At 35.2% G+C, this 23859-nt stretch overlaps 1 protein-coding gene across 1 annotated transcript; it reads right to left on the bottom strand.

Moving 5' to 3' along the window:
• Positions 1 to 20354: 20354 nt before the first annotated feature.
• Positions 20355 to 20747, bottom strand: LOC149240333 (uncharacterized). The gene has a single exon (XM_089370139.1). The coding sequence runs from the start codon at positions 20745 to 20747 to the stop codon at positions 20355 to 20357; it is 393 nt and encodes a 130-aa protein (XP_089226265.1).
• Between the last annotated feature and the right edge of the window lie 3112 nt (positions 20748 to 23859).

Below are 23859 nucleotides of genomic sequence, written 5' to 3'. Positions count from 1 at the left end.
GAAAAAAATAATATACAAGTAGGAGGAGTCCATCCATCACCTTCACCACTTAGCTCATCCTCCTCTTCTTCTAGTGAATATTCTTCTGAAGAAGAAATTTCCCACCATTTTTCACCAAAAGAATAGAAAACATCATAAGCCTTCCAAGCCTCATCACACATGACAAATAAACCTTCAAATAATCCTACTAGACAGTGGCTTGATCAAGATACAATTTTTGTACTATGTCACCAACAAACCTTGCCCAAAAGTCCTAAAACATTTCTTCCAAGGTTTGACGTTGATACTAAGAAACCTGCCGGAAACCATATTAAGAAATTCATGTTAGTTGTTAGTCTAAGGAATGTATAGCATGAATATGTTGTTTGTAGACTATTCCCCTACCCCTTCTAGGTTAAAGCCTCTAATTGGTACTTTACCCAAGAACCTCAAAGTATAACATCTTAGGGTTAATTTGAATAGTTTTTCCATCTAAATGGTATCAACTTAAATGAATCAGAATGTCCATTAAGAATGAAGTCGCCCACCTTGGTGTACTTATTTCCATAATATTTAGTTCCTTTTTAAGTATCTCAAGACTCTTTTTACAATAAACTAATGTCCCTCACATGATTTCTACATAATTCTTGAAAGGATGCTCCCACATATGAGATATATAGTTTGGTTGTGGTGAGGTATAAGATGAGACTTCCTAAAACCTATCTATACTTGGTTGCATCCACAAATTCATTCCCTTCTTTCAATGTAAGATTCAAATTTTGTTCCATTAGAGTAGAGAGAGTTGCGATGTGTCAAGCCAAATCTGTTCAGTGGTCCTATAACATACTTGTTTCAGGAAATGACTATGTATTTTGGATTTTGATTGACTTAAATAACCAAGTAATAATGAATATGCCCTAAGTCTGTCATTTCAAAACCTTTCTTCAAATATTTCTTCATGGATACAATATAGAATATTTTATTTGACTATGAATAATATTATTGAAAAAATCCCCGCAAGCATGAAAAGTATGAATATCTTGTGATTGTTGAATTTATCTTGGAACCAATTGGAAGGGAACATACCTTCATGTCTTAGTGACATATCTACTCTAAAAGAGTTGAACTTGGCTAAAATCAAATTATATGGATAAAATCGTCAAGAACTCTATAAATTATCATTGTTGGATTCTCTAAATATTTCATTTAATAATATCTATAGGCCAATCCCAATAGGAACACAATTTTACACTTTCACTGTGAATTCATTTCAAAATAAGAAATGATTATGTGGGCTTTCTTTACCACCATTCAAGAAAAAAGATAAATCAAATAAAAAAATGGATAGAGATAATGATAGGGGGAGTAATGATAAAATAGGTTGGTTGGGCCATGCAAATCAAAAAGTATCTTTGATAGCAGTGGAAATGTGAGTGGGGATCATATTTTGAGGATTTTTTCTATGTTAATTGTTTGTGATAGGACAAGGCGTTGGATATTGGATTTTCCTCCCAAAAACACATGAAAACCATTTTATGGACCCTATTAATTCCCTACACAGTTATTATAGATCTGATATGAAAATATAAGACAATGCAAATAAACCCAATAAATACCAAGATCTGAATATAGATAGAAATGATTCTTTATTGATATGAAACCCCTAAGATAGGGCAACACCATAAATTCACTCCTTAAATAAGGATAACACTCCACAAGCCATATGTCTATTCATACAATATTCCTTGACATCTATCAATGTAGAGTCTCTAGCCTCTATATAAGCCTCATACATACAATACCATGGGTCATTACCATGGTTCCCTGAATACCATCTATCTAATACCGTGGGCCCATTACATTATTACTAACCACTTGTGGTCCCTTACATGATACGGGTTAACCACCTTATTTATTACTATGGTGCATCCCATTATTAAACTATTCCTTTGGGCACCTCCCTTTGTACCCCATATTATCCCCCCTAGGTATATAACATTCCACCCCCCTTAACATGTTTCATCCCTGAAACATGGGAAGAACATAAATAATAAGATCTACTCAAAAGAATAGTCCATTGGTACCATGCATGTGAATCTAGCCATCCAAGAGAAAGGTGAACCCTTGATCTTGCTGGTGCTTCGCTTGCTTGAGATGGAAGTTGACCGTGGAAACTCTTCTGTGTTGATGTGTAGTAGGTGGATCCTCGCTCCGCTCTATCTGTCATGTGGGGTTGTTGTCCTTGTGGCCAATTGGTTGCCATATTATTGGTTGTTGTCTTGCGGGGTGATGTGGCTGATGATATGTTGAAGTTTTAACCCACGGTGTCTTTTTTTTAATTCACCCCTTACTGGTGCATGTTGTGGTGCCTGTTGTTGTGTCTTATCATCTAATATTACTTCAACTACTGAACCCTCATCATATGTGTCAACACCTATAACGTTTTTAGCGTCAGACTCTATTTGTGTTTGATTATCAACCATCAACTACTCATCATCTGATATGTCAGTCCCCGGAACATCTTCTGCTTCAACCTCCATGGACTCTACCTGTTTATTGATGGAAATATTCTGTAATGTAATTTTCTTCTTTTTATACCAGAGCTTCAGGAATTTCTTCTGCACATTAATATTGATAGTACCCATTGATTCCATCCATGGGTATCCCAAAACAGCATCCATATTATCCATCTCTGAAGTATAAAAATCACCATGCAACACATACTTATCCATAGAAATCTTCAAATCCTTATACACTTGAACATTCTCATCATCTACCTGTGTGTTTTCAATGTGTTTTGCTAGAACTTGTAATTTTTTTTTCCAAATTAACATTGATTAAATTATGTTTCCAACTAGGATTTATAGAAACAATGATCTTCTCTTTCTGAATTAATCCATGAACCTGCAATAAGGAGATACCTGCAGAAAATAACCCTTTAGGTTTCTCGGTTTCCTTCTTTATTGTAAAAATAAAATCTTTGCTAGGCTGTGTGTCTGTCTATGTGAGCTTATCCACAAGATTAGATTTACAGTCAAAGTGGTCACAAATAGTTTTTGCAAACATCTCCCAAGTAGTTGTCCTTGGATGGCATTTTTTATGACACTGCCAGCATTGCCATCTTTCATGGTCCAAGTACATTTTTCCCACACTCAGTTAAGTCTCATCATCCATGATGTAACTCAATATTAAATATTTCTCCATTTGTGCTAGCCATCTGGCTGGATGAGAGCAATCAAATTTATACAGATTCTTCTGATCTAGGCCCACCATCACAAAAAAAATTGGGGAAAATTTGAAATGGCCACCATTCCATCAATATTTCTTAGAATCCTTATTATGACCTGTTTTTGGAAATGGAACAACCATTCTGCATCTGCCCATGTGATAGAAATCTTTATTCAGACATTGGAATTTCAGACTTGCTCTGCAACTTTCCTGCCGTCACCAAAAATTATGAAAAAAGAGTTGATTTTACATCAACGATATCTCCCTCATCCGGACTATGATTCGACTGGTTTTTTTTTTGAAATTGGGTATTTTTTCACAAAGAATCCAGATGTTCAATTATATTTTTTAGATCTTGCACCAAGATATCCAGATCTGCGCCGCAAACTCGCTGCCATGAAAAATTGTCTGCAACACCACTGATTTTTAGATCAGCAATATCTCCTTCATCCGGACTCCGATTCAGCCAATTTTTTTTTTGAAATCGGGTATTTTTTCACAAAGGATCCATATCTACAATTAGATTTTGAAAAATTTTCTCCAAAACGTACATATTTGATCTACAAACTCACCGCCCTAGAAATCCTGCAAAAAAAAAAAAAAATATCCACTTTTGCCCAAGAAAGCGCTCTGATACCACTTGTTGTAGATCTAACTCAAAAATATATGATTATAGAAATAACCCAATAAATAACAAGATCTAAATATAGATATGCTTCTTTATTATTGATCAAAACCCTTAAGGTAGGGCAACACCATACATTCACTCCTTAAGGAAGGAGAACACTCCACAAGCCATATGTCTGTTCATACAATAATCCTTTACATCTATCAATGTGGAGTCTCTAGCCTCTATATAGGCTTCATACATATAATACCATGGGTCATTACAATGGTTCCCTCAATACCATCTATCTAATGTCGTGGACCTATTAAATTATTACTAACTACTTGTGGTTCCTTACATGATACGGGTTAACCAACTTATTTATTACTATGGCCCATACCGTTATTACATTATTCCCTTGGGTATCTCTCTTTGTACCCCATATTATTCCTCCTAAGTATATAACATTCTTTCTATATATCTAACCCAAAAATATACGATAATAGAAATAACCCAATAAATAACAAGATCTAAATATAAATATGCTTCTTTTTTATTGATCAAAACCCTTAAGGTAGGGCAACACCATACATTCACTCCTTAAGGAAGGAGAACACTCCACAAGCCATATGCATATTCATACAATAATCATGTGCATCTATCAATGTGGAGTCTCTAGCCTCTATATAGGCCTCATACATACAATACCATGGGTCATTACCATGGTTCCCTCAATACCACCTATCTAATACCGTGGGCCCATTACATTATTACTAACTACTTGTGGTCCCTTACATGATATGGGTTAACTACCTTATTTATTACTATGGCCCATCCCATTATTACATTATTCCTTTGGGTACCTCCCTTTGTACCCCATATTATCCCCCCTGGGTATATAACATTCCACTCCCCTTAACATGTTTCATCCCCGAAACATGGGAAGAGCATAAATAATAAGATCTACTCAAAAGAGTAGTCCACTTGTACCATGCACGTGCATCTAGCCATCCAAGAGAAAGGTGAACCTTCGATCTCACTAGTGCCTCGCTCGCTTGAGATGGAAGTTGACCATGGCAACTCTTTTGTGTTGATGTGTAGTAGGTGGATCTTCGCTCCGCTCTATCTATCATGTGGGGGTTGTTGTCCTTGTGGCTAATTGGTTGCCATCTTATTGGTTGTTATCTTGCAAGGTGATGTGGGTGATGATATGTTGAAGTTTTAACCCACGTTGTCTTTTTTTCTAATTCACCCCATACTGGTGTATGTTGTGGTGCCTGCTATGGTGTCTTATCATCTAATATTACTTCAACTACTAAACCCTCATTAGATGTGTCAGCACTTGCAACCTTTTCGGCTTCATCCTCTGTTTGTGTTTGATTGTCGACCATCAACTACTCATCATCTGATATGTCAGTCCCTGGAACATCTTTTGCTTCAACCTCCATGGAATCTACCTATTTATTGATGGAAATATCTTGTAATGTAATTTTAATATTTTTATACCAGAGCTTCAGGAATTTCTTCTGCACCTTAATATTGATAACACCCACTGTTTCCATCCATGGGTATCCCAAAACAACATCCATATTATGTGTCTCTGAGGTATAAAAATCACCATGCAACACTTACTTATCCATATAAATCTTCAAATCCTTATACACTTTAACATCCTCATCATCCACTTATGTGTTTTCAATGTGTTTTGTTGGAACTTGAAATTTTTTTGCCAAATTAACATTGATAAAATTATGCTTGCAACTAGGATTTATAGAAACAATGATCTTCTCTTTCTGAACCAATGCATGAACCTACAATAAGGAGATACCAGAAGAAAATAAACCTTTAGGTTTCTTGGTTCTTTCCTGTAAAAATAAAATATTTTCTAGGTTGTGCGTCTGTCTGTGTAAGCTTATCCACAAGATTAGATTTATGGTCAAAGTGGTCAGGAATAATTTTTGCGAACATCTCCCAATGTAGTTTTCCTTGGATGGCATTTTTGATGACACTGCCACCATTGCCACCTTTCGTGGTCCAAGTACATTTTTCCCACACTTAGTTGAGTCTCATCATCCATGATGTAATCCAATATGAAATGTTTCTCCATTTGTGCTAGCTATCTGGCTGGATGAGAGCCATCAAATTTATACACGTTCCTCTAATCTAGGCCCACCATCACAAAAAAATTTGGCAAAAATTTAAAATGGCCACAATTCTGTCAATATTGCTCAGAATCCCTATTATGACACATTTTTGGAAATGGAACAACCATTCTGCATCTTCCCATGTGATAGAAATCTTGATCCAGGCTTTGGAATTTCAGATCTGTGCTACAACTTTCCTGTCGTCACCAAAAATTCTGAAAAAAACATTGATTTTAAATCAGTGATATCTCCCTCATCCGAACTCCGATTTGACTGATTTTTTTTTTTTTTAATTGGGTATTTTTTCACAAGGAATCTAGATATGCAATTATATTTTGTAGATCTTGCACCAAGACAGCAAAATCTGCATCGCAAACTCGTTGCCCCGAAAAATGTCTACAACACCACTGATTTTTAGATCAGCGATATCTCCTTCATTTGGACTCTGATTCGGTCGATTTTTTTTTTTTAAATCCGGTATTTTTTCACAAAGAATCTATATCTACAATTGGATTTTTTATATTTTCCCCTAAAATGTACATATTTGATCTACAAACTCACCGCCCTAGAAATCCTGCAAAAAAAATAAATAAAAAATCTCCACTTTTGCATAAGAAAATGCTCTGATACCACTTGTTATAGGTCTGATACGAAAATATAAGATAATTCAAATAAACCCAATAAATACCAAGATCTAAATATAGATAGAAATTATTCTTTATTGATATCAAACCCTCAAGGTAGGGCAACACCATACATTCACTCCTTAAGGAAGGATAATACTCCACAAGCCATATGCCTGTTCATACAATATTCCTTGACATCTATCAATGTGGAGTCTCTAACCTCTATATAGGCCTCATACATACAACACCATAGGTCATTACCATGGTTCCGTCAATACCATCTATCTAATACCGTGGGCCAATTACATTATTACTAACTACTTGTGGTCCCTTACATGATACGGGTTAACCACCTTATTTATTACTATGGCCCATCCCATTATTACATTATTCCCTTGAGTACCTCCCTCTGTACCCCATATTATCCCCCCTAGGTATATAACAACAACTCTATAATGCTTCTTTATATAATCAATGTCCTATTGTATATAATTGTGTTTTTTGGTGTTGTATTTGAATGTGATTTACTCATATGTATTATCATCTTATTTACTTTAATGGTATAGTGCTTTAATGTAGGTAAACAACTTTTCAAGATATGTAAAATGGAATTCAAAGAGTTTATTTGAATTTCTATTAAGTATTGAAATAAAAATATATATGTAAGGCATGAATTGGATTATCTGGATGGAAATTTCATGCTCAGTTAAAATGTCTTGTATTAAATGACTTTATGGTTCACTTCACTTAAAGGATTACATCTTGATTTCAAATGTTTATTTTCCTAGAACTTCCATGTATTTGTAATGTAATAGAGACTCTATCTCATTTAATAGAATACATTCTTCCAATGTAAATTAGCCCCAAAGAACACACTATATGCTCTATTTTATTTTAAGTACATGTTAATGATGCCTAACATGATAATTTTGTATGTTGCTAGCTAAAAGAATATCAACATAAATTTGTAAATAATTTGTTAGTTTCTAAATATCTTCAATAGAATATTTCAAAAAAAAATTAAATTTCCCAATCATATATAAATCAATTTCATAATTTCTACCATCTCTTCTACTAGAACAAGGTACTCTTAATAATATCATTCCATATTATTGTATGTCGAAGCACATTTCCTTGAAAAATGTGTCTAAGAATTATAGCGTATTCTTATAAGACTTATGGTCTTAATTTTGGGTGGGAAATGAAATATTTGTAAAATGTAATTATTAGTTTGTTGAATATGTTCTTGGATTGTGAGTGGATATCCTCTTGTTATCCATATATCATATTACCTCTCTAGAAGATATATAAGGGCATGTGTTGCAATAACATAATGGATTTGGTACTTTTAGCCATGCTCAATGTCCCATGGACCAATATAGCCTAGTTTCTTCAAATTTGACAATAGTAGTAGTAAGGGATATTATGTTGTATTAACAAACATGTGCGCACTGTCAGACGGAAAGAGTCGATTGTGCGGACACAACCAACCTCCCTAGGAGCCTAAGACTCTCTAGTGACAAAAAAGACAAAAAAGAGCAATCCTTCTCTAAACATGCATTTACTATATGGGAAATCAAGTGTTTAGATCCTACCTGTAATCCAAAGCTGTTGTAGCAGTCCAGCTCCTCTGATCCGGATGAGCTCCTCTTTCACTTTGAAACCTGCATACACTAACAATAAAACGATTAAATAGCACTTGATAATCTCATAGAATAAAACATATTTAACACATAGACCAAGGAGTACATGAAACAACTCATAAATAACAAGTTATTGAGAAGAATGGACTCATTTGCATTAATAGGTAACAAAAGGAAAAAATACAACCTGAGCCTTGGTGTTGTGCAAGTCCCTCCCAGGGTCCATCAAGAGTTCTCCTTTACTTTGACAAAGCTCACCCACTTCCAAATAGAACAAGCAAAGATGATAATCTCTCCTCACAAGCTTCTAAATGGAAGTCCTAATTCCTGCAGCATTTACCCTTAGAAATGTATAGCTTTCAACCTCCTCTCCTTCTGGCCCAATGCCTGTATTTATAGTGCTCAAAAGGAAGTTAATCAGGTCCACCATCAATGGGATAATCCCCTCTTTGGATGGGATAGCTCCCCTATTGATGGGATAAGTTCCTCTTTGGTAGGAGTGCATGAACCATCTGGAGGCGCTCAATACACATCGAACAACCTTCTAGAATGCTCTAGAAATGACCACAAGTGACTTTTTAAAGATGAAACTTGCGTATTTTAACCTTTACAGGGGGACGCACCTACCCCTTTACATACAGAGCGTCCAAAGACGCAGCTTTTGTGAACATTGGGTGCGGACCCGCAGGTAAGGTTGAGAGAACGTGTGTCCCCAGAGATAAATATATTTAGAAAGACTTTCTCTCTTTTTTGGAGTTTGACATGGAGAGCAGAGGCATAAGACTTGCTTAAGAAGGTAGCATGACTGTTGATAGAGCCATACTAACTGTAAATAGTCATGGTGACATTTTTTAGTGTAACAGATTTCCCCCTAAAGTGCGAAGCCTGAAATAGATTAGGGTTTTGTATTATCTAGGAAGGGTGAAGTGCTTTATCATTTCAAGGATTATCTCGTGGAGAGCCTGGTCAGAACCTGCAATTTTCAACTCAAAATACATGTATAAGATTATATCATCACTGAGGTAGGCATTCCCATACTCAGATTAAAACTTTAACTAACAGACTAACTACTCTGATACAGGAATGGTCTTGCAGTACATCATAATCATAGACTTTTGTAGACACAGCATGGGCGCAGCCATCTGTTTATGATTAGTCTACTTAGATAATGAATACAAAACTCCTCGCAGCCTGGATGGTGGAAACTACATCCAGGGTCTTCATTTCTACTTCTCGAATTGGTACGATTCTAGCGATGCGAATAAATGAGTTGATGTCGAACATGGTAGAAACCACTTGATTACCAGTCGATGATGTAAAGTGTTAACAAGCATGAGAGAGACCACCAGTAATGTCAATGGTTCTCAAAGTACCCAGTACAATCCATGAGATGTGAATGAATGACTTGATGTCGAACATTTCACGGAATCCTTCGATCGAGAGTCAATGATGTAAATTGACGTCAAAGGCGAGAAACCTGCCATTGATGCATGCAGACTTCAAGGTACTGACGATTTCTAAGTCATCTCTCTAGATAATGTGCTGATGTCGATAGAAAGTGACCCGTTGCAGGCAAGCCCGCAACACGAAATCATTGTTCAAGTTGAAGAAATGTTGCTGTAAAGACTGACTCATGGATGGTGAAACGTATGACAAGTATTTTGCAGATGAAAGTTTTGCTTGCAGACCTCTTGAACACATAACGACACGACAGATGGCTTGGTGCTGAATAACTCAAAGTTAATCCCCGGAACCCGGCTGAAGACTTTCAAAGTGGTTTGATCAACTGTGAGGTAAAGGATTTCTCAACCCAGGTGAATGAAAAGTGTCGTGTTCAAGAGTGGTAATAAAGTTTCTTCTGAGACAAAAGGTAACAAATAGGCTCATTCTTCTCTCTTTTCCCCCACCATTTCTGGCAAGTACCTCTTTATTTTTGACAAGCTTGAGGAGGATAACATATGCTTGATTATAAGCTCATCCTTCAGATGAGTCCAACCTAGTTTTGATTCGAACCCTAGGAAGGAGTGGTTCGTTCCTGTTTGTAATTGAACAGGTCCTTTACTGTGAAATGTTTAACGAGCCCAGTATAGGAGAAACTCGGCGTTTTTCAATTTTAGAGAGTCTGAAAAACTTAAGAAGACTCCAAGTTGAACTTTTTCGTAGATTTGTGTCCCTCAAGCCCGAAAAAGTATAAAATAATACCTGGGGGAACCGCTTAGTCTTGTGACCAAGGAGTACTTTCATGATTAGTGTCTTTGACCTGAAAAGTAAAAAGCGATCAAGGACACATCGTTTTATTTCCAATATCGAATTTGAAACGACAAAAATCCGGCAATCTTTTCCTGTTTTTACGGTTAGAAAAGGGCTATAAGAAGACCGTCTTTTAATTCCGTTTTAACGAGTGTAAAAGAAACACTCGGCAATCTTTTCATGTTTTAGGAGTCTGAAAAGAGCTTAAAAGATGACTCTGAGGTTTCACTTTTTCGTAAGTTTTAACGAGTTCGAAAAAGGGATAAAATGTACTCATATGACCGACTTTCAATTTAATTTACGAGCAGGAAAAGACGGAAAGAACTCGGAATTTTCATTTGTTTTACGAGAATGAAAAATAGCAAAAATAATCTCGAGATTTTCATGAGTTTAACGAGTCTTGAAAATAACTGAAATTGACTCGACATAGGTTTCATTTTTACAAAAGCTTGAACAGAGAAAAACTATGCCTCATAGTAGTTTCATTTTTACACAAGCTTGAAACAGAGATAAAACTGTGCTTGATGCCCCCTAAGCATAACTGCTAGAGCGCATGCCCCCCCGGCTTCATTTCATTCAACCAGTTGGATGAAATGAAGGTTAAGTTACGAGATTATTTGAAAGACTCAACCTAAAACAGTAAGAAAATTATGCAAAAAACTGAAATGACTACCCTAAATACTTAACATTTATGAGATCTAGTCAAATTCTTGACTCAAGTAGAGGAGGATTTGTTTCATTTTTTAACGAGCTTGACACAGGAAAAGAACTATGCTCAGATTCAGTTTCATGTTTACGCAAGCTTGAAACGAAAAACTATGCTTGTTATAAATTCACATGCCCCCAGCATAATGATGCAAAACGAGGTACATGCCCCCCAAGCTTCATTGCATTCAATGAGGTGGATGGAATGAAGCTTTACTTTCAAGACCTTGGAAAGACTTGTGGGAGTTGTTTCATTTTTTAGTGAGGTTGACACAGGAAAAGAACTATCCTCAAAACCCTTGTTTCATTTTTTAAACGAGCTTGACACAAGATAAGGAACTATGCTCATAACTACTCTCTACTATATACCTAACAAAAACTCTACTCTAAAAACCTTGATTCATTTTTTAACGAGCTTGACACAAGACAAGGAACTATGCTCTTAAATCCTTGATTCATTTTTTAATGAGCTTGATAGAAGACAAGGAACTATGCTCATGACTACTATCTACAATCTACCCTTGTTTCATTTTTTAACGAGCTTGACACAAGACAAGGAACTATGCTCAAAAATTTCGCATGCCCCCAGCATAATGATGCAAAGCGAGCTACTTGCCCCCCAAGCTTCATTGCATTCAACCGGCTGGATGAAATGAAGGTTTACTTTCAATATTTAATTTGAAAAGGGAGTTGTTTCATTTTTAAGGAGGTTGACACAAGAAAAGAACTATCCTCATACCTGATTCATTTTTTAACGAGGTTGACTCAGTAACAGGAACTTTCCTCAACATCCTACTTTCTACAATCTACCTACACATCCTAAAATCTACCTGATTCATTTTTTAAGGAGGTGTACTCAGTAAAAGAACTATCCTCATGCACACTGATTCATTTTTTAAACGAGGTTGACACAATAAAAGGAACTTTCCTCATACCCTCCTATTTCATTTTTTAACGAGGTTGACTCAGTTACAGGAACTGTCCTCGCAGACATCCAATTTCATTTTTTAACGAGGTTGAGAGAGGAACAAACTATCCTCGTAACATTGATCATGGCTTCCAACTGGAAGGAAGACATGTCAATGGACACACCTTGATCATGGCTTCCAAGAGGTCTTCATCAGAAGGAAGAATACTTCTCTAGAAGGAACACATGTCAAGGGACTCAAAAGGGATAAGAACATCATGTTCAAGTAATCCCATAGAGTTTTCCATGTCAATTACTGGATCTAAATCAACAGTGAGAGGCTCACTTCCATCGGTAACTGAAATCATGGGATCGGTTGCCACATAATTAACCCGTGGCAGGGTAGATACCACTTTAGAATCAGGAACATTTAGGGGTGTCATATTATTAGTAGTTGAAACAAGACTAGGTAACGAAAGCTGATCTACAGTCACAATACTGCCATTGTGAGGGAAAGAAATCACGCGAAAGAGTGTCGATACGACAGCTTTCATTGCATAAACATAGTCTCGCCCAAGGAGTAAATTGAAATCCAAGGGACCTCGAACTACCATAAGATCAATACAGACAGTTTTACCTTCCAAGGTAATAGAAAACTTAGGAAGGATCCCTAAAGGTTCACTAATGGTTCTGTTAAAAGCTTTCAGATTCTGCGTAATAGGCGCAAGCTGAGGGGAACCCAAAGCTTTCCAAACAGTTGAGGATAAAATACTAACAGAAGCACCTTCATCTACCTGAGTACGATGTATGTCCCTACCACCAGCCTTTACAATGATTTGAAAAGGGATGGAGGAAGGAAGACGAGGTTCTGTCAGTCTATTCCAATCAAAGGAAAAGACCTCAGTGCTTGGATGGGGTTCTGTAGAAACAGGTGAAATGCCCCCCGGCATAGAAGAATCTGATGTAACAAGAAGAACCTGAGCGGTATGAAGTTCACTTTCTAAATGGAAAGTGGGATCGACCGAATGTGAAATTGAATTGACCACTTGATCAACTAATGGATCATCAACCTGAGTGACATGAGTTTCACTCTCCAATGGAAGAGTGTGATCGACTGTACTTGAAGTTAGATCAATCACTCCGTCAGTTGACGGTAGGTTGGGAGAAAGTTTATGGTAACCAGTTGGAAATTCTTGCTGTGGAACAGGAAGGTTTTCCAACAACGTTGAGGCTTCATCCATGTGAGGGAAAATGTGAGTTTGATGACTCCCTTTGCATAATTTACAAGGAAACCTAACTTTACCCTTTTTCCCAGGAACCTGACTATCACTGGTTGATGGATCAATCGAAAGTTGATGAGATTTTTCTGACCATACTTCCAAGACCTTTGGAATACTAGGACAATTGACAAGGAAGTGGTCACCCTTACAAAGCCTGCAAGGGTATTTGGGTTTATGGTGCATGTCAGAATTTTCCTCAACACAACTAACACTTACAGCCATGGTTGGTTGGTTGACTTCTTTCTTATCTTGCTTCTTCTTCTTCTTCTTCTTCTTCTTCTTCCCTTTCTTCTTCTTCTTAGCCTCCTGGTTACTAGCATCAAGGCTTTTACCAGGCGAAGAGGAAGAAATGGAGGAAGAAAAATTAGGCGAAGAAGGTAAAGGGTCAACAGAAGGTTGGTGATGTTGAGATGGTGAACTCTGTTGAGGTGAAGCATCCGTTTGAGATGGAACAATTGGAGTATTTTTGGCCAACGAAGTTGAAAATAACCATATCGGTAAACCTATTGTAAATCCAGGTAATGACAAAGTAGCCATATAAGGAGGACCAACATTTCCAAAGTAAGGAAAAGTACTAGGATTCTCGTTAGGAGGGGTTCCTAAGTTGGTAAATTCTGGAACAGTTGCCATTATATTCAACTTCAGTGAATTTTATTAACAATTTAAAACTAAAATTAACAATTCACAATTCACACCTAACAATTAAAATTCACAATTCACACCTATGGTCTCTAAAAGTAAAAACAAACAAATTAACACGCGCTATCAAATCTAGGAGTCAAACCACACACAAGCAGTAGCCTTCCGGACCGAAAACACTAGTTGGTGATGAAATCCAACATCGCAGAATTCAGTACAGAAGTGGCGGGTGGAACAGTTACCCCGAAAACCTACGTAATGAATAGACTGGACCAAGTTCCTCCACTTTAACCGTCTCGAGTGAAGTGAACCCCCCAGAAAATCCAAGTGAGTCTAGCCGACGTCTGCTCCAGGTACAGTGGGATCTTCCCTCCACCGTCACCTTGGGTAGAACCCTAAAGATAATGGTCACTAAGGTTACCAACAGCAACAAATGCACCTGGGGGAACAATCTGCACTCTGACAACACGCAAGGGCAGAGTATCAAGCTCAATCCCCTTGTCGGCTCCTTGACAATAATCCAAGGTTTACCGACAAGTGACCCCTGGCTCCTCGACAATGGTTAATCCTAGGTTTACCGTTTGTGATACGTGCGTGTCTGGCGTCGTTCCCAATGAGGGAGGATTGATCCCCTCACTGGTTCGGACACGAGCTCGTGCTTCTCCTTTAAGAGGAGATTTCCCAGAGTACAAATGAAACAATTGGATTTATCCTACCACAAGATGAGCTACTTGTTTGGTTTTACTGTCTTGGAGAGTTAATTACTCTCCTACTCCAAGACACTAGCCTAAGCTATGCTGGTGTATCAGAGCCCTAGAAATGTAAAAATTACTAGATGAATTTTAATTAAGCGCTGTGTTATTAAGGCTGCTATTACTCAAAGGGGTAAATGGATATGAAACCAATGGTGTTATGACCCGACTCAACTAAATGCAATGATAATGCAATCCTTTCAATTCGATGAATCCTAATTAAAGTAAGGAGAGAGTTTCCATTCACTTCCAACAATGCAAAAATTGATCACTAAGAGAAAATACAACCAATTCTCTAATGCACTAATTTTATCAAGAAAAACTAATGCAAATCAATTCCAAACCATTTTTTATTTTTATTTTTGTGTAAATTCAAATCAAAGAAAACTGATCTAAATCTACGATTGATTTTCCAGAATGTAAACTATGCAATCGTAATCTATGCACAATTCACTCAAAAAGTATGCAAATGTAATCTATGCACATTTTTCATTCATATTCTGAAAATGAGAATTCTAATTATGCAAATGTGATCTACGCAAGAGAATTCTCAAACACAAGATGATTCTAATGTAATCTAAGAACCAATCAAGTGCAAGTCGAGAAAACTGGGTGAGAGTTCCAAAGATCAAAACATAAAAACACTCAAAGGCGATTAACACTCATACACAATTTAGCCCCCTAAGAACCAATCAAGTGCAAGTCGAGAAAACTGGGTGAGAGTTCCAAAGATCAAAACATAAAAAAACTCAAAGGTGATTAACACTCATACACACTCATGCAAAATTGTGAAAAGACTGAGACAAACCGCCAAGTAATGACCAAAGGAAATCAAATTAAGAATTTCTCAAGAAAGAGACTCAAAACACCCAATCGATGAAAGCTTAGAGCAGGAATGCCAATGAAACAAGCTTAGGTGAAGATCTTTGACAAGAGACTAATGAATCTGGGCCGTAAAAACTAAGAAAAAGCAAAATCTAAGAGAAAAAATGCAAAAAATGGAATTTTCTCAAATTTTAGCAGGGGACGCAGGCGACCCGTTAAGACAGGTGCGGGCCCGCTCTGTGCATACTGAAACAGTGCGTCCAGGGATGCACTGTGCAATACTCAGAGGGTGCGTCCTACTGGAAAATTCAAGAAAAACCAAAATGAATCTAACCCTGAGCTAACCCACCCAAAGACAAAGTCAGAGAGCCAAAAACCAGAAAAATAAACCAATTTTCTCAGAGCAAAGTTCATATAAAGGAAAATACTTTTCACATCAATGGATTCCCCAGTGGAGTCGCCAATTTGTCAGACGGAAAGAGTCGATTGTGCGGACACAACCAACCTCCCTAGGAGCCTAAGACTCTCTAGTGACAAACAAGAGCAATCCTTCTCTAAACATGCATTTACTATATGGGAAATCAAGTGTTTAGATCCTACCTGTAATCCAACGCTGTTGTAGCAGTCCAGCTCCTTTGATCCGGATTAGCTCCTCCTTCACTTTGAAACCTGCATACACTAACAATCAAACGATTAAATAGCACTTGATAATCTCATAGAATAAAACATATTTAACACATTGACCAAGGAGTACATGAAACAACTCATAAATAACAAGTTATTGAGAAGAATGGACTCATTTGCATTAATAGGTAACAAAAGGAACAAATACAACCTGAGCCTTGGTCTTGTGCAAGTCCCTCCTAGGGTCCATCAAGAGTTCTCCTTTACTTTGACAAAGCTCACCCACTTCCAAATAGAACAAGCAAAGATGACAATCTCTCCTCACAAGCTTCTAAATGGAAGTCCTAATTCCTGCAGCATTTACCCTTAGAAATGTATAGCTTTCAACCTCCTCTCCTTCTGACCCAATGCCTATATTTATAGTGCTCAAAAGGAAGTTAATCAGGTCCACCATCAATGGGATAATCCCCTCTTTGGATGGGATAGCTCCCCTATTGATGGGATAAGTTCCTCTTTGGTAGGAGTGCATGAACCATCTGGAGGCACTCAATACACGTCGAACAACCTTCTAGAATGCTCTATAAATGACCACAAGTGACATTTTAAAGATGAAACTTGTGTATTTTAACCTTTACAGGGGGACGCACCTGCCCCTTTACATACAGAGCGTCCAAAGACGCAGCTTTTGTGAACATTGGGTGCGTACCCGCAGGTAAGGTTGAGAGAACCTGCGTCCCCAGAGATAAATATATTTAGAATGACTTTCTCTCTTTTTTGGAGTTTGACATGGAGAGCAGAGGCATAAGACTTGCTTAAGAGGGTAACATGACTGTTGATAGATCCATACTAACTGTAAATAGTCATGGTGACATTTTTTAGTGTAACACGCACCTTGTAGAAAATGGGGTAAAATCCAAGCAATCATAATATGTGATGCATGCATATGTTATGTTTATGAATGGGGCATAAATTTCCCTTTTTTTTGATATTTTAAAACATTGTATGGTTTCTATATTTATCATTATATATCTTTAATTTTGTGTATTATTACAAAAAAATTCAATCCATTGGTACTCAATATGAAATTAGCTACATATCTAGATGATGGAGATTTCATGGATGACTCTATCCTTTACACAAATTTTGGGTTAGATCAAATGAGTAAAAACCATGAACAAATAATCACTACTATATAGCAACTTTCAAAATCAGAAACATAATACTAGAATTCATCACATTAAACTATTAAAAAGCACACATATTAAGCTAAATGGACTATGGGATAAGGATTTCAATAAAGCACTCATTTCCCATCCATAATCATTCTGCTCAAGTATCATTGATAATATGTGCCTATAACATAACAAAGGTAATTGTATATACAATATCATTTTAAATTTAAGAGTGTGTATAGAAACACTGAGTCAACATTGTCAATATCGTGAAATGTCTTATTTTTTTCCTATGTGATGCCCTCATTTACTTTGTTTTCCCAATTTTAGGTCTTTACTTAGCACTCTCATACTCTTTTTGATGTTATCATGAAAGATTTGAGCTCAAGTTGCTTAGTACATAAATGTTAATAGGTAAATTGTTAATTTGATTTAAATATCTCCTTTTTATTCTGTTTTCTAAGGTTTGTAATCATTACTAGTCACCAACCAAGGTTGGTTCAGTTCCTGTACCATAAGTATGTGTAAGATATTTGTTATTGGAGATTACTGCAAGGGCTAGTGGCAATCTATTTGTATAACACTCGTTAATAGAAATTTTTGGGTGGAATTGATGGATAGAGAATACCTACCCCATACAGTCAACTTCAAGTCAAAGAAGAACAAATTTTTCATTAGGAGTTCTCATGCACTAGACTGAATTTCTCTGATTAGAAAATGGCTCTAACATATTTCTCTCACTAGAAAGTTGTGATTTGTTTTCTATTTTCTCCAATATATGATCAGATCTACCATAGCCAGATCTATGATCTAAATCAACCATTTAAACTGAGTCATGGATTAGAGTTAGGTTAGTGGTACTATAACATCGTTATGTTGTTAGATTAAGATTGGGTATCACTCGTTATTAGCTGGATCTGTATCACTATGCTTATAATGTACAAAAAGGCTGAACTTTGATAATATAATTTGAGTATCAGGTTCTTTCTCAAAATTTGTTGTTCTATTTTAATGATATTTCTCATTTTGTGTTCTAGTTTTATACTGAGAGGGTGCAAGTTGGTTGGTCAGGGCCTGACGAACTGAGCTCAACACTCCTCTCATTAGAAGTGAATATAATTATTTTGTGAGGGTGAAATCATGGAGCTGGGTTACACTTTTTGGCAAGAGGGGGCACATTTTAGTGGAAAAATATATGGTTCTATCGAGTCATTTAAGCACTCATGCGAGCTCTTGCAGTTTTCCCATGCCATTTGCACAGACCATGGGTAATTTCAAAGCTCAACCAAGAGTATGATGGTAGCTAGAATGAGAGTATTGGAGCTCGATTAAGCAATTGAAGCATGGAGCATTAATATCAATCTTGCCAGTCACCTCTCTAATGTTCCAGAGAGTATTGGAGCTAGATTAAGCAATTGAAGCATGGAGCATTAAGATCAACCTCGCCAGTCACACCTCCAATGTTCTAGAGGCTCAAACGAAATTAGGTACTCTATATTTTTTGTCTTTCTTGTTTAATATTTTTTGGAAAAATTAATCCAATTATTTAAAAAAAACAATCATGTACAAAAACCATGAAAATCAATTAATGAAAAAATAAATAAATAACCATACAAAAACCATAAACGCCACAAAACAACCCTTCAAAAGAACTTAGAAAATCACAAACCAACCATCAAAACCACAAAAATTCATAAAAAAAAAACCTTCAAAAAAACCTATAAAACACTTAGAAACCATAATATAGGTTTTCAATTTTTTTCTTACTTACAGTGTTTTGTTTATTAAATGTGTATTTTCAGATTTCGAATTGTAAAACATTCTTTTATAATTATTTTAAGTTTTTCTTTAGGAATTTTGTGAAATAAATATTTTATTTTTTGTTATTTAAAATGCATTTTAAATTTCTAACAAATTTAACCAAAAATATACCCCAAACAGAAAACAACCAAACTATAATCAATAGACATGATGAATATGGTTGCTCATGGTAAAACTCTATTTATAAAATAAGAAATTTTATTTTATATTATTATTTTAAAAGTAAATTAATTTATATTTTAAATATTTTTTAAATAATAAATATAGTGCAGTTCTAAAAATAAATTTTTTATGTTTAAAGTTAAAAATCTAACAAAATGTATATATATATATATATATATATATATATATATATATATATATATATATATATATATATATATATATATATATATATATATATATATATATATATATATATATATATATATATATATATCTATATATATAAACATTTAACTTAGTTAATATATAATATTTATCTATATATAATTATAATAACACACACATATATCTAACATAACATAATTATATTTAATTATTATTTAACTATAACATCGCATAGTTATATATTATAGTTCTATATATAAAATATAACATAACATAGTTTTATAACTATTTAACCTAACATATATATATATATATATATATATATATATATATATAGATAACATAATTACCAACCTAGATTCATCTTAACTCTGGATCTATTAGACACCGAGAGGGATCAAATATCTCGAGGTGCAAACCTCTTTTTTTAGTGCAAAACGTGAGGAAAGGTTTAGACCTTGAGAGATTTGTTCCCTCTCGGCGCTTGATAGATCCACAGTTAAGATGGATCTAGGATGGTTTCAATCATGCATTGCCACAAAATTATGTTGAACATATAACTAACATGCTCATTTAAATATATTTAATATGTCTACAATTATATATTATGAGAATACAAATGTTGAATAAAATGTTAGAATTTTGAATGATTGAAAATGCAAATAATAAGAATATAGTCAATCAGAAAATAGTTTACAATGTGATTGATATCAATCTCTCTTCTTCTTCTTTTCTTACAGTCACACATGCTACTTTTTCCATCTTTACATATCTATCATATGAAAAGGGAGGTTGAAATCATAGACCATTCATATCTTTAACTCAAGATATTGCAGTAGACATCATACCCTCTCTCTCTTGCTTCCTAATATTAATAGTAGCTTTCTCCAAAGTCAATCCTTGTGACTTATGTATTGTTAATCCCCAAGAAAGTTTCAAAGGAAGTTGTTTTCTAGTACCTCTTACAATAGGTGTAATAGGAACTGTTTGAGGGGATGAATCATCCCATGGTACTCCCATATAATTATCAAGTGTTACTAAAACATATGTGGGTAGTTCTGGGGGTGATTTTCCAGGTTTATACATAATTTTTTCTACAATTGCAAGAGCACCATTTATAAGTCCTGCATCATTGCATATGTTTGATGTAGGCATCACTTGAGCTCCAAATGGAATGAATAACTCAAGTTCCATTTCTTCATCATCTATTTCCATGTAGTTTACTTTTACTTTTGTAGCAACACTGGCTATAATGGGACAAGTTAGGCTTCTTAAACAAAGCTTATTATGATTTTCTAGATCATCATTTGTTGCAAACAAATGTACTTCCTTATCAGAGGAGTCTTTTGTGGAAGGATCCAAGAATGTTTTTGTACAATTCATAAGTGATTCCCAGTGTTACATAGTTGGTATTGCATCCCTTACATTCATTAACTAATGACAAAAATATATTTTTTGATTTCTTTGTCCATCTTGTCGAAACAAGGTATCAAGGGTCACAACCATTGTGAATGGGTTCCCTAATTATTTTTCAATATCTTCACACACATATATAGGTTTGTGAAGAACAAGAGGAAATTGTCCCAAATCATCGACTAATATAATCGACCTCCCACCAAAAATAATCTTCTCATTTTCTTGGAAAGCCTATCAAAGTCTCTTATAAATGTTTTGTGATAAATTTATTCTAACAAAACTCAATTCATCTATCAATATATACTTCACATGCTTCAACTCTTGTTGTAGGTCATTAAACTTGGTCCTTTCAAAGGTAACATGTCTTTGATTGGAAGTTGAAGTGTGTCATGAATTTTTCTTGCAAATGTGTTGAAAGTTGCAACCCTTGTAGGAGCTAAAATAAGTAATGGACTCTTCTCCAGAAAGGACTCAACTTCAAGGATGTTTTTAATAGCCCTAATCCAATAAGACCTTCATGTACCTATAGTTCCTTGGATTATCATAAGTAGTTGATCAACTTATGATATATAATGGTCAAGGAAAATATCAAATGTTATTCTTTGCTTAACCCCCAAACTTTCAATGGAATAAGACTTTGCATGTTCGTTAGCACGAATCAAATTCAACTTTCAGTTTTCAGATATGAAATGAATAACATGATTGGAAATTACTTCATCAAAAAAATGTGTGCTCCAATTATGTGCACGATCATGATATTTGTGTCCCAGAATCTCAAACTCATTGTAACTTATATATTTATTCTGATATAATGCACAAATTATCGCCCACTCATTCTCCCTAGAATCTGCAGGTGGATTCTGAACTTCTTCTCCATTAGTATCAACTTGATAAACTAAAGGAAATGGATTGTAGTCGACGTACTATGGCTTCTATCAATTTTTTCACAATTATGCATTATCTCATCATCTTCCCAACCTATACCTCTATTGAAAACACGAAAGTCCTTATACAATACTAACTCAAACCAACAAAATTCTACAAACTTGTCATCATTCTTGATTAGGAGTTGAGTTAAATCGAGGAAACACAAGTACAATAGCTCCATTCTTCTTTTCTAACCATTTCTCCCCACATCGACATTTATCATTTGACCATGATTTTGCAACATCTATCACTATAAGGTGCTCAGTATGGGAAGGTTGCTTGATATATGCACCAGTAAGGGAATTATCATTATCGGCATCATATGTGTCAATTTCTACTAGTTTGAAAACTTTCCTACCAAGATTTAGAACCACAAATCGATGGCTAGATTCAAAAAGAGGGAGCTTTAGAACCAAATGACATGTCTCTTGTGCACCTATATCCCTTTCAATAATAGTTTCACACAAAAAAAATCATTTATGCACATGCTACTAGTTCATTTGGATTTTGAGTAGAATAAACAAGCATCAACATATCATCAAATGTTTTTTATTCTTTTTTCGATTTTTCTCCATATTTTTCTATGTAATTAATGTCAACGCACTTTGAAAGAAAAAATTTCCAATCGATATTATACCTCCACATCATCAATTTTTCACGATTGTGTGTATTCAATCTATCATTATTTCATCTTGATTCATATTTCTTTTGTCCATTCTCATCAACATAAATTTTGGACTCTTCACATAAATCCCATGGTGCCTTATATCGACATATGAATCTTCCCACCTTCTTCTGAATGCATGATCTCTCATTGCAAGTGATGTGATGCTTAACACAATTAAGAAGTTATTCATAATCAATTATAGGATCAAATTGAAATATTTGTTGTGTGTCGTTTAAGAAAGGATGATCATGAATATTGAGTCTAAACTGAATATTTCTTTGATGTCTATCACATGGAGTCATTGCATGTACACATGCATCAAAATATTCTTTTACAAATCTAAATTTCATTAAGTCACATCCTAGTTCAATGCTTCCATGTTAGGATAATTTTTTGACCATATAAATCTATTCACATGTGGAGACCTATGATTTCGCCACACATAGCGACACCGATAATTTATAGCTTGATGAAAACGTTCAAAAATTTCATATCGAAATATTGTATGCCTTAAGTTCATATAATGTGATACAATATGAGAATTATTAATTACATTTTAAATCCTCCATTTCCTTTCTTCTTTTGGATCTCTAGGACATGTTCCTAGTATTAATTGATGTAAATTTGGCCATTGTATATATGTAGCACTTAATGTAAAGAATATTGTAGGACACCCAATTTTTTGAACCAAGTCATATAGCTCAACACGACAGTTATGCTGATATACATGTGGGCCTCTTAGTATAGTTCCAAATCGCATCAATCCTTCTCCAAGTCATGAATATGGAATATTTCAAAAATGTTCTCATAACTCCTCCATTATTGATGGTAGATATATCATATTCATCTTTACAAATATTTTAGAGGAATCTTGAGCATGATGTCTCATGATGATATCGCTTAAAAAGTATCAAATTCGTGGGTGCCATCCAACCTATTATCACAATATCAAAGACGATATTTTGCATACTCATGAAGATAGACATGTCTCTCATAGGCTTACAACTGATCTACTTCACTTTTTGGGAACAATGATGGAAATTCCATATTGCGTAATCCAATAGTGTTATACTCATTGATTGGAGATAATCTAATGTTAGACCAACTAATAACTTCATGTGCATTAGGTTGCACCTCTACATTAGGGTTATTTATCTAATCTCAAATAATATCAATCTCTCATTGAGAATAGAATTTTTTTTGGAAATGAATTTTTATGTGAGCCATCTAATGCATCGTCAATCCTTGTAACCACTTCCAACATTGCAAATTCAATGTCACTATCTATCTATGGAAAAGTAATACCATTAATCATAT

The sequence above is a fragment of the Pinus tabuliformis genome, chromosome 8 (assembly GCF_031772625.1).
Source record: "Pinus tabuliformis cultivar Carrire ecotype Pingquan chromosome 8, CPIR1, whole genome shotgun sequence".
Taxonomy (NCBI): Eukaryota; Viridiplantae; Streptophyta; class Pinopsida; order Pinales; family Pinaceae; genus Pinus; species Pinus tabuliformis.
This window is presented reverse-complemented; position numbering and strand designations above follow the sequence as displayed.

Excerpts from the sequence above, each read along its gene's own strand:
- LOC149240333 (XM_089370139.1), bottom strand. The coding sequence starts at position 20,747 with ATGGAAATAGATGATGAAGAAATGGAACTTGAGTTATTCATTCCATTT.